General features: G+C 36.2%; 1 protein-coding gene across 1 annotated transcript; it reads left to right on the forward strand.

Annotated features, from left to right (window-relative positions):
• The first annotated feature begins 7,464 nt into the window (after positions 1-7,464).
• Positions 7,465-9,225, forward strand: LOC124445813. Its single transcript, XM_046996592.1, has 3 exons — positions 7,465-7,657; positions 7,769-7,947; positions 8,899-9,225. The coding sequence occupies exons 1-3, from the start codon at positions 7,474-7,476 to the stop codon at positions 9,223-9,225; spliced, it is 690 nt and encodes a 229-aa protein (XP_046852548.1). The 5' UTR covers positions 7,465-7,473.
• Positions 9,226-10,830: the final 1,605 nt, after the last annotated feature.

The raw sequence follows: 10,830 nt of genomic DNA on the forward strand, positions 1-10,830 counted from the left end.
GATGTACGTCACATGATTTCTTTTGATCTCTCTGATCATGTACAAGCAGCTAGCACATCTCAAAGTCAGAGAGCAGATCAACCTTTGCAATCAAACAACACTCTTTCAGATGTACTTGACAACATAGAGGCAATACGTGAACCGCAGAGAGCTCCTAAGAAAAATAAAGGTAAGAAAGAAAAATCAAAAGCAAAAATCATCCAAGCGACAAGAAACGCATGACAACAACAACAACAACGAAACAGCAACGCAAGACGACCCTACACCCCCTACAGATGACGTCTCTACACCTCCTACAGACTACGTCTCTACACCCTCTACATCATTCAACCCTACATCTCTTACACCCCTTGCATATCCTAAATCTACACCATCTGCACCCCTTGCAACAGACGACTCTTTACAATCAAACCACGGAGAAGTGAGAACAGTTGAATCACCAAATGTAGAAAATTCTGATACAGATTCAAATATTCAATCACCTTCTAAAACACATTCTGCAATAAATCAAACGCAAGCTGCAAACGAAATAAGACAGATTAGAAAAGAGATGCGTCGCGAAAAAGAAACATCTTCTGAAACACCTCCTCAAGCAAAAAAACGTTGCGTGCGATCGGAAAATGACGAGTGCTATTATGATGATACAACAAATTCGAATAATGAAGAAACTAGTGAAGTAAGAAAGAAGATAAAAAAGTGTATTGATAACGTGCTTGATAATACAAACGAGTTTTTTGGTCACATGGAAGATTACAAAGCTGAAAATTGTATGAAACGTAAATATTTGGTCGATTTTAAACGTAACTTGGAACATTGTTTGAAAAAAACTGAAAAACAGATTGAATTATGTAAATGATGTAATGGTTGCTTCATAATATACAAATTAGTGTGCATATTATAACTGATTAAAAGTTTCGTTACGTCATTGGTTATTAAAATTTATTCATAGCTTAAAGTCAGTTGTATTTTTTTGTGTGTTCTTTAAATCATAGCTTACATCGTATTTAGTATTTAATTTGAAAGTTGTTGACGAGTATGGTTGTTCATTTTTCAGGAATTGAATGGAACTGGCTGCCAACAATTTGTTTCGCTATTTGTCGGTTCGCGAGCGAGAAGGCTGGAGAGATATATTGAAAGATTTTACATTTGAACCTCACGAGTATAGGGAAACAGATTTTCCTATTTATTTCAGGCTAATTTATAGATATTTATATTCTTATATACAAGAACATTATCCGGACTCGGTTATCAGGGTTCACGTTACGTTATTTTTTAGTGTTCCGGACACGAGTAACGCCACATTAGGTGAACATTTTTCGGGATTTTTATCTTGGCTCGAGAGTGATTTTGTGAACATTTTACTTAATTTAATTGACGTTCAAGACCAAGGTGAACGTTTCCAATCCATACAAAATTTCCACGATCTGTTTCTTGATAACATAAGAGTATCTTTGCATGAATCGAGTAAGAAAAGATCAGAACGACAAAGCGAACGTACGCGTAGACGTAATTCCAGAAGAATAGGTATAATACAAGATACCCAAGCGCAACATAGGGAAGAGTTTCGTGCATCGTTGCAACTTATACCCGAAGCAGCGAGACAATTTTGGCAAAGACGTGATGAACGACGGAGACAAATACAGCGATGGCGAGTTCGCCGACGTCGTAGAAGAGTCAGACTTTTCCCTCACGAAAGGAGAAGCGGGAGAGGATTACGATAGAATTTATACGTCTTATTTCAAAATTCCGAAAACAGTACAATGTTGCCAAAATTGATTTCAGACATAGAAAATTATGTTATGCATTTTCTAAAATATATTGCATGAGATGCATGAGAACTTTCCCTAAACAGCCGTTCAACACGCATCCTTGCGACACCAAAAAATGTCCGTTTTGTTGGCGTACGAAATGTCAAGAAGATGCGGCATACAGACCTAAAAATGCGACATTTGTTTTGCACCTTGCGCTAGCCGAGAATGTTTGCAAGTTCATTACGGAAAATGTGAAACCATTGATTTGACTGGATTTAAGAAGATTGATCGAGATTTGGATGTCAACTTGAAGTGTCTCATCGATTACAAGTATGACGAGGATGCAGGAGATTGGAAGTATCCCTATTGTTCTCTGTTCAATATTCATTCTCTTCGCATGAACGAATACATGACGATTGACTCCTTTGTCGACGACTACCTCCGTTTTAGAAAAATGAATAAAGTTAAAATGAAAATTGAGAAAGAACATAAAGAGGCGGAAAAAGCTCGGTTGGACGGTCCAAAAAAACCTAAAAAGACGACTATGGAAGAACGATATAAAATAGGTATGGAAGAACGTCGTAAGGAACGCGAAAAACGACGAAGGAAACGCGAGGGTTTACCTGATGATGATGATGATGATGAAAACCTAATGAGAGAGAACGTTTGACGAAAATGGACGAGGATGACGACGACGAGTTTGATGACGAAGGATTTGATTACGATAGTTATGATAGAATGGCTGCACCCATGTTGAAATTATTCAACAGATTGGAACAAGAAGGATGTTCTATGGTTTCTTTTCCCGAAACACATATTTTTCCAGAAGATGATGCTATGATAGAAGCATTGCGCGGAGAATAGCGAACTATATGCGGTGAACAATTTCCTCATCTTGTCAAAGTTTTGGACCATGCTACGTTTGGTATAGGATACATGGACCCGGAAAGATGTCGCGACGACGAAGATCCGCAACCTCATCTAAGAGTTTATTTGAAAATGGATTACGAAGTGTACACGGATGTATACAACGAGTACATTGTTGCAGATACGACGCTTACCATTACGTTTGTTATTCCCGAACGTGTCAATCATTTTTTAGAAGGTATTGTCACCTTTGATTTGCAAACACAAGATGGTTCCGACACCTATACTTTAAATTTGAGAAGCGATAACAACTATAAGGAAATACAAGTAGCAAACGATCATATTATTTTTCTGGATAAACGATTGTATTATTCTATCATTCAAATAAAAAACGTGAATGGTGCACGTGACGAACGACAATTTATCAAATTTCAAAATAGCAATCATGCTTATTTTGCAACAGCATTGAATGAACCTCGAACCTATGACGTACGATTCTCACCTACAACTTCAGAAATTTCATTGGGAAACAAATTCAAATTTTAGATTTAAGTCAACTACCAATCACGTCCACGAAACAAAATATGGTGCTGATTGTAGGATTATTTAATCAAGTTGTCTTGTTATTTAATCAACTTTAATTGATAATTGAAAAGTAAGGGTGAGTTTTCTAAAAGTAAGGGTGAGTCTTCTATCAGTAAGGGTGTGTCCTTTAAAAGTAAAGGTGAGTCTTCTAAACATAAGGGTGAGTCATCTAAAAGTAAGGGTGACTCTTCTAAAAGTTTGTGAGTGCCTTCTAAAAGTAAGGGTGAGTCTTCTAAAAGTAAGGGTGAGTCTTCTTAAGGTAAGAATGTGCCTTCTAAAAGTAAAGGTGAGTCTTCTAAAGGTAGTGGTGTGTCATCGAAAGTAAGGGTGAGTTTTCTAAAAGTAAGGGTGAGTCTTCTAACAGTAAGGGTGTGTCTTCTAAAAGTAAGGTGAGTCTTCTAAAAGTAAAGGTGAGTCTTCTAAATGTAACAGTGCGTCTTCTAAAAGTAAGGGTGAGTCTTCTAAAAGTAAGGGTGTGTCTTCTAAAACTAAGGGTGAGTCATCTAAAGATAAGGGTGTGTCTTCTATAAGTAATAGCGTGTCATCTAAAAGTAAAGGTGTATCATCTGAAAGTAAGGTTGAGTCTTCTAAAAGTTAGGGTGTGCCTTATAAAAGTAAGGGCAAGTCTTGTAAAGTTAGGTGTGCCCTTTAAAAGTAAAGGTGAGTCTCTAAACATAAGGGGTCATCTAAAAGTAAAGTGAGTCTTCTAAACATAAGGGTGAGTCATCTAAAAGTAAGGGTGACTCTTCTAAAAGTTTAGGAGTGCCTTCTAAAAGTAAGGGTGAGTCTTCTAAAAGTAAGGGTGAGTCTTCTAAAAGTAAGGGTGAGTCTTCTAAAAGTAAGGGTGATTCTTCTAAAAGTAAGGGTGAGTCTTCTAAAAGTTTGGGTGTGCCTTCTAAAAGTAAGGGTGAGTCTTCTAATAGTTTGGGTGTGCCTCCTAAAAGTAAGGGTGAGTTTCTAAAAGTAAGGGTGAGTGTTCTATCAGTAAGGGTGTGTCTTCTAAAAGTAAGGGTGAGTCTTCTAAAGGTAAGGGTGTGTCTTCTAAAAGTAAGGGTGAGTCTTCTAAAAGTAAGGGTGAGTCATCTAAAAGTAAGGGTGTGTCTTCTAAAAGTAATAGCGTGTCATCTAAAAGTAAAGGTGTATCATCTGAAAGTAAGGTTGAGTCTTCTAAAGTTAGGTGTGCCTTATAAAAGTAAGGCTGAGTCTTAAAAAGTAAGATCATCGCTTATAGTAGATCATCGCGACGAGATCGCTGTGACGAAGATTTCGCTGTGACGAAAGATCATCGCTTTCGTCACGAAAGCGATGATCTTTCGTCACGAAAGCGATGATCTTTCGTCACGAAAGCGATGATCTTTCGTCACGAAAGCGATGATCTTTCGTCACGAAAGCGATGATCTTTCGTCACGAAAGCGATGATCTTTCGTCACGAAAGCGATGATCTTTCGTCACGAAAGCGATGATCTTTCGTCACGAAAGCGATGATCTTTCGTCACGAAAGCGATGATCTTTCGTCACGAAAGCGATGATCTTTCGTCACGAAAGCGATGATGTTTCGTCACGAAAGGGATGATTTTTCGTCACGAAAGGGATGATTTTTCGTCACGAAAGTGATGATTTTCTTTACGAAAGTAATGATTTTAAACTTCAACCTTATTTTCTCAGAGCCCAAGCCGGAGATGAGTTTATCAGCAGCAATTAATCGTCTCTCCATGATCTCGGCTTCTTGTTGTAACGCCGCTTTTTCTGACATGGCCGCCTCATATTTATCATTCAATGCCTTTAATTCATCTTCTAAAAAAATGACTACCGCTAAGGTTGTTGAAAAGTCAGTCAACATCAGCATCAACAGTCCTTCACAGGACTATACTCACCTGGACGATCTCCATCTACAAACATGTAACGATACTCCCTGGTTCAAACCATTTACTTTATTACAGATGACTTTGTTAGTTTATGTTGCAGATGCCTTTGTTAGTCTTTAATGTAGAAGACTTTGTTAATTGATATTGTATATGACCTATATAGATGACGTAATGTTTTAAGTATTTATGACGTAGTTAGTTATGATGAGTTGATATCATAGAATGACGTCGTTAGTTGACGTGTGATGTTTTAGTTTTTAGCAAAATTTAATTGTTACCCGTAGAATTATTTAAACTTTTTTGGATACGTAATATTGTTAGTATTGAAAGTTTCTGAAGTTGTTTTCAGATATGCGGTCTTCACTTCGTATTTTTAATTAACAAAGATTATTCATCTGAACGTAAGCACGTAGAAAACACATAAGAGAAGGCGCCTGGTTATTTTGTGCTTCTCATCATTGTTATATTTGCCATTCTTCATGATCGACGAACTGTTTCTTGTGTTTGACTTCAATGTTATTCGGTCTGTTTGTTCTCTTGCTAAGAATTCTTCTTCATGTTGACTAAACAAAAATGGACGGCCTAACTTGTTTGAAACTGCTAAAACGTGCAAACGAAATTTACTTTATTGGAAATATGTCTTCTCTTGTTAATCTCAGGATTCCAGCTAGCAAAGAAAGTATAAACATGAGTTACATGACACTTTTCATTTACTTGTAGCAGTAAATATTCCATAGATTGTTTCATACCCTTTTTTTTTAATTTTTTTCATCATGCTGAAAACTTCCTTCATGTCTCGACACTTTTCCATAAATCGAATAAATATATCATAACGAAACGATAATTCTTTCTCTCTGTCACAGAACATAGCATTGATTGGAACTGTTTGTACAGTTCCGAGCTTAATTTTATTTGTTTCAGGATTTGCTTCTACATAGTACCCATGTTCGTTAAATTCATGTATTTTTATAGGAAGTTTACCATGCCAAAAGTACATGACATATTTACAATCATTATCCTCTTTCTGTATTGACACATCAAAGGAGCAAATTCGCATATCTTCTTCGTTCGACCTGAACTCCATCTGTTGTTTCACCACCAGGCATTTGATTAGCAGAACCTTCTCTGTCTTTTGTTTTCATGTCTTCGTTTGATGCCATTTCTCAATAAAAAAACATGTAACATATTAAAAGTTTAAACATCTTTTCATAAACATTGAATAGTCATTCAACTTACCGGTAAAGAAGAATATGAAAAAAATTCAACAAAAAAGCGATAAAAGTTCTGCACACAGCATCAAAATATAGCGGCACTAATTTGAATAGTGCCACGTAATAAAATTATTCATTTTTATAAATTTATTATTGTGAAAGGTTGTGTGTCGCAAGCGTACATTGAAAAAAGTTATCAGAAATTGATGTAAATTCACAGTAAAGGTAAATATAATTTAATTTAAACAATACTAAGATATTAAAGTCGACGAAATGCTTGATTTTTTGTTTTAGAGGGAAGCGATTTAATATATTTTCCTGATATTATTGAAATTGTCCACGATCATCATTGTTTTACGCTATATAAGTATTTGTATGTTTAGTTTGAGTAAAAAGTAAACTAAAATTGATATTTTCAACCTTGTTCGATATATTTTGAAAAAATGGCGAAATCTCATTATGGATATAGTATGCAAAAAAAATTTGCATAATGAAAATATGGCATTATGGATATAGTATGCAAAACAATTTGCATAATGAAAATTTACATAATCATAACCAATAGATGAGGTAAGCATTTATTTATTTTTCTTTAACTATAAATTTAGTGATTATTTGTTTATTTTTTAGAATGAGTAGAAGTCTACATATTCGATTTGATAATATCAATGTTGAACATCATTCAATAAAGTTTGTAAAGGAAACAACATCATATCGTTGAATAGTGTTTTCGAGTATTTTGAAGGTGAAAACATACCTATAACATTATACGAAAAACATCATTACGCACAATGTGAGAGATTAGGGGTTGCTAAAGCATATAAAGATTCATTACATCCAACTATACAACTTGTTATGATGCATGATAAGATGATCGATGCGAAGAATCGGAATGCTTCTTTGCTTGATTTCTTTTTAATGACGCACATGCACTTAAGCCCGCCGCACACATGAGCTATTGGCTGAGCTAACAGCCACGCGTGAAATTAGCTTAGCTGATTACTCGTGTGTGCGCATAGTTTTTCCAGCGTATTTTGACACGCGTGGCCAAGAGAAAAAAATTTGTCATGTTTGATAATTTTTAACATTCGTGCCAAGAAACGCAATGTTTGCGGCTGCTGTGAGTTAAGAGCTTAGCTGATAGCCAATGTAAGCCAATAAAATCACTTACTTTGTTCACGTGATTTTACAATTATGTATGTATGTACTTACAACATGGAGGCAAATGAAATGATAGACGAGGTTGTTTCCGAAGACAAATTAGTAGAATTATGGCCAGATTATCCATGCCTCTATAATGTTCGTTCATCTGAATTTAAAGACAGAGTGATGAGGCAGAAGGCTCTGGACGAAATTGCGAAAGCAGTCAATAAAAACGGTATTTTATGCAATTTCTTGTAGACTTGTTTTGCTGTGAATTGTGAGATGTGATATTACATGAAAAACTTCTACACTCAATGCTCGACATTGCTTTGTTTAATTTTAACAGTGGAATGGGTAAAGAACAAACTGCGAACTTTAAGGAATTGCTATACGAAGGCAAAAAAGGCACCTCCTTCGGGAACTGCACGGCGGAACCTTTCTAAGAGAACTTCTTGGGTTTTGGATAAACTACAATTCTTTGAAGAGCATGTTGCCATCCGAGCAACAGCGTCTAACATGGATGATGTAAGTTTTTAGTCAATCATCAAAATAGTCATAGTTAACACATGTTCTCTTGCCATGGTACAGAACCTGCATCTGACACAAAATACTCAGTCAAATGCATACGTTGTTTCTTTGCACTATTTGTTGCATTTCTTGATGTACTGGGTTGTAACCCTAATAGTTGATAGTTCTCTCTCCATTGGCCTTGTATAAGTACCTGGTTTTCAGTGTCTTCATGATCCCGAAAATTGACATAATCATTCTTGTTCTTCTCTATCATAAAGTTATGCAAGCAGCAAGGTAATGTCAACAACTTTTTCTGGGTCAAGTTTGATAGTTGTCAGAAATACTCTAAACCTGTTGGCTAAAATGCCAAAGGCATTTTCAACTACACGTCTTGCTCGTGAGAGTCTGTAGTTAAAAATTTGTTTTGGTTTATCCAGATATCGATGAGGATAAGGTTTCATGATATCTGTTCTCAATGGGAATGCATCATCACCAATGATATGATAACAGATCTTTGTTTGGATTCCTTCAATTGCTTGTGCTTGTGGTAGTTGAAGGCAATTATCATCTAAAGCTTTAATAATGAATTTTTAAACACACCGGCATCCCCAGCTCGCCCTGTAGCCCCAACATCCACAAATAAGAATTTATAGTTTGCATCCACAAGGGCAAGAAGCAAGACACTAAAATAGTGTTTGTAATTAAAATACTCAGAGCCACTGTGTGGTGGTTGTTGTATGGCTATATGCTTTCCATCTATTGCTCCCACACAGCATGGATAGTTCCATTGTTTGTGAAAACCATCAGCAACTTTACGCCAGTCATTATCTGTCAACGGTATCTAAACATAAATAAAAAATTGATATTTCTCTTCAAAATTTACAATCTAATTAGGTTGTGTTGAGTATGAAATATTCTCCAGGCTATAGTTATAATACTTATAGTGATCATTTTCCTTTTTTACAGACAAACTCTTTGGTGGCACGTGATAACAGTGATAATGAGAATGGTTCCATGCTTCAACATGCCATAGATTCTGATGAAGATTTAAACACGCTAGATCTTACTGACAATAACCAACAGGTTATCAAGTCAACCAAACTACCAACAAAGCCAAGGGGAAAGTCATTGAAGAGAAAGTTGGAGGAAGAAGAATTAAGTGTTATGAGAAGCCTGACTTCTGCAATTGTTAATGATAGCAAAAAAGCACAAGAGGATAAAGAGCCAGGGGAATGTGAATCATTTGGAAAATTTTTAGTGGAGTCACTGAAAAAAAATGGATCAACAATCTAGACATTATGCTCAGTATCAAATCAGTAATGTGTTATTTCAAGCACAAATAGGCATGTTAAATCCAGTTCAAAACAATTCAAATACACCACAGCAAGATAGATGCACTGCAGTATTCTGCACCACATTATATCCACTTTGGAAACAATCATGGAGTTTGATAAAGGAGTCTGAGTTGTTACATTTTATTGGAACTGTGACTTTTCATATAGCTATTTTAGCTGAGCCTGGTTGACTTTCTTTTGTTTTGATTAGCTTCTATACTTACTGTAAGAAATTTTTGTTTCATTGATTTGTACAATGCCTGGCATGTTTCAAGTACAATATTAGATATCGTTCGTTCTCCCATACGATACTGGAAAGAGAGACTTCTGAACGATTCTCCTTCAAAAAAATAAATGATGAATAAACTTTCTGTTTTTTTAATTCACATACTTGTTCACTTCGTGCCAAAACTCACCGGTTGCCAAATAGCGTAAAGTAACTGCGAGCCGCTCATGTGGACTAATGGTTGCTCTCATCCATGTCTCCTTTTTCTGAATTAATGGTCTAACCATGTTCAAAATAAAGTTAAATGAGTTGATATCTAATCGGTGATATTGCCGAAAAGATTCGGGATCTTCGCCCTTCAGTTCTTGGAGGAGATTTGCGTAAACACCACGGCCTTAGTCTTGCGGCGACGGCGTCGCCGTAGAAATATTAAAAGGACTGCCACTCGATGAAGATTTAAATGAGCCGCCATGTTTGAATTTCCCGCGAAAAGTATCGGCTGAGCGAATGTCGCGGCTGTTTGTGGCAAACACGTAATGTGAGCAAATTTCACGCGTGGCTGTTAGCTCTGCCAATAGCTCATGTGTGCGGCGGGCTTTATACAAAATTCGGTGCAAACTTATTCATAATAAGCGGATACGAACACTTGAACGTATATTTTTACGATGTGTGGGTGTTAGCTATTTGCTTCAGCACGATTCAAGGTTCTATCAAGCATTAATATTTTTTCGGGATCAATTATATGAAAATACATTTTTCCAAAATGTATTTGAAGATTTTGGTGACATTCCCAAAGACTTTAATGTACATATGTTTGACGAATTTAATAAAAATTGGATTGAGGATGTTATCGATACTAATAACAGGCTAAAAACTAGATTACAAAAAAGTAATTTACATGAAATGACTGCCATAGATGTGACATGTGAGGACTCCATATCTTTACAACATGAAACATTTACAGACACAATCCCAACCGTAGTTATGGCGCCGTTACAACATACAGACACAACCCAAACATTAGAAAGACAACGACCGTATCGACGTAGAAATAGAAAACAAAATACACCTATCGAAACACTACAACAAGATGTTGTTCCTGATAGTAGTAGCGAAGATGATGAAACAATGGATAAAGAGCGGGAAGAACAAAACACAGAATCTATAGGTGAAGAGCCTATGGCTATAGCCCCACCCCCAAATTTATTCGAACCTATTGAAGAAGTGAGCATGGGTATGCCTTCACTTGAAAATACTGAAGGAGAGGTTACATCTGTCATCAATAACGAAAACCAAACAGAATTACAATCTGCTATGCTTGAAACGGTAAATATTGAA

The sequence above is a fragment of the Xenia sp. Carnegie-2017 genome, unplaced genomic scaffold (genome assembly GCF_021976095.1).
Source record: "Xenia sp. Carnegie-2017 unplaced genomic scaffold, XeniaSp_v1 HiC_scaffold_106, whole genome shotgun sequence".
Lineage (NCBI taxonomy): Eukaryota > Metazoa > Cnidaria > Anthozoa > Malacalcyonacea > Xeniidae > Xenia > Xenia sp. Carnegie-2017.